The 636-nt window shown below is 44.2% G+C and overlaps 1 protein-coding gene across 1 annotated transcript in view; it reads left to right on the top strand.

Annotated features, from left to right (window-relative positions):
- The window catches only part of LOC119592852 (regulator of G-protein signaling 9-binding protein-like), an 8,281-nt gene that overhangs the window by 2,032 nt on the left and 5,613 nt on the right, over positions 1-636 (top strand). The window contains exon 3 of the mRNA XM_037941750.1: positions 465-631. Coding sequence (XP_037797678.1) covers positions 465-631 — 167 coding nt within the window. The remainder of the gene's footprint in view (positions 1-464; positions 632-636) is intronic.

The raw sequence follows: 636 nt of genomic DNA on the forward strand, positions 1-636 counted from the left end.
TATTTTAGTATGTGTCGTTTTAAACGGAAGAGGAGTGTGTCTATAGTTTTAATCATCCACGGAAAATAATGGTACATGTAAATGATATCCTTGGCAAGTGAATGACCCCAGATGATGATGTCGGTACTCAAAGTCGGCTGGGAGAGTGTGGCCAGCGAGACCTTGCAATTGTAGAGCCGAACCTGTAATTTATAATCTACTATGAAAATTAATTGTGTGTGGGAAGGGTATTTTTGAGGTATGGATAGTTACTTTGGATATAACAGAGACTATAAAAACGACGCGATCTTTGCATTTGCACGGATTTCACAATACCTTTTATAGAGAATAATTCCAATCTTTAAACCTTTAAACCTCTGCAGCTATCACAAGGCGACGCATAGGTATCAGACATGATATTAAAAAATATATGTGGAACCCACGTTTCCCTGTATTAATAACCCCAAAACGCCAAATTCTTCCAGCTGATCCGGGAGCTGAACCGAGAGAGCTCTCACCACCGGCACCTGGCAGTAGGTCTCGGGGGAAGTGGCGACTGCGAGCGCCTGAGGGATGAACTCAAGAGGTCGAGACGGAGGGCTCAGGACCTCGCCAGACAAGCTAAGCTCAAACTGGACCCGCACTTACAAGAGTAGG

Source organism: Penaeus monodon, chromosome 31, assembly GCF_015228065.2.
Source record: "Penaeus monodon isolate SGIC_2016 chromosome 31, NSTDA_Pmon_1, whole genome shotgun sequence".
NCBI lineage: Eukaryota > Metazoa > Arthropoda > Malacostraca > Decapoda > Penaeidae > Penaeus > Penaeus monodon.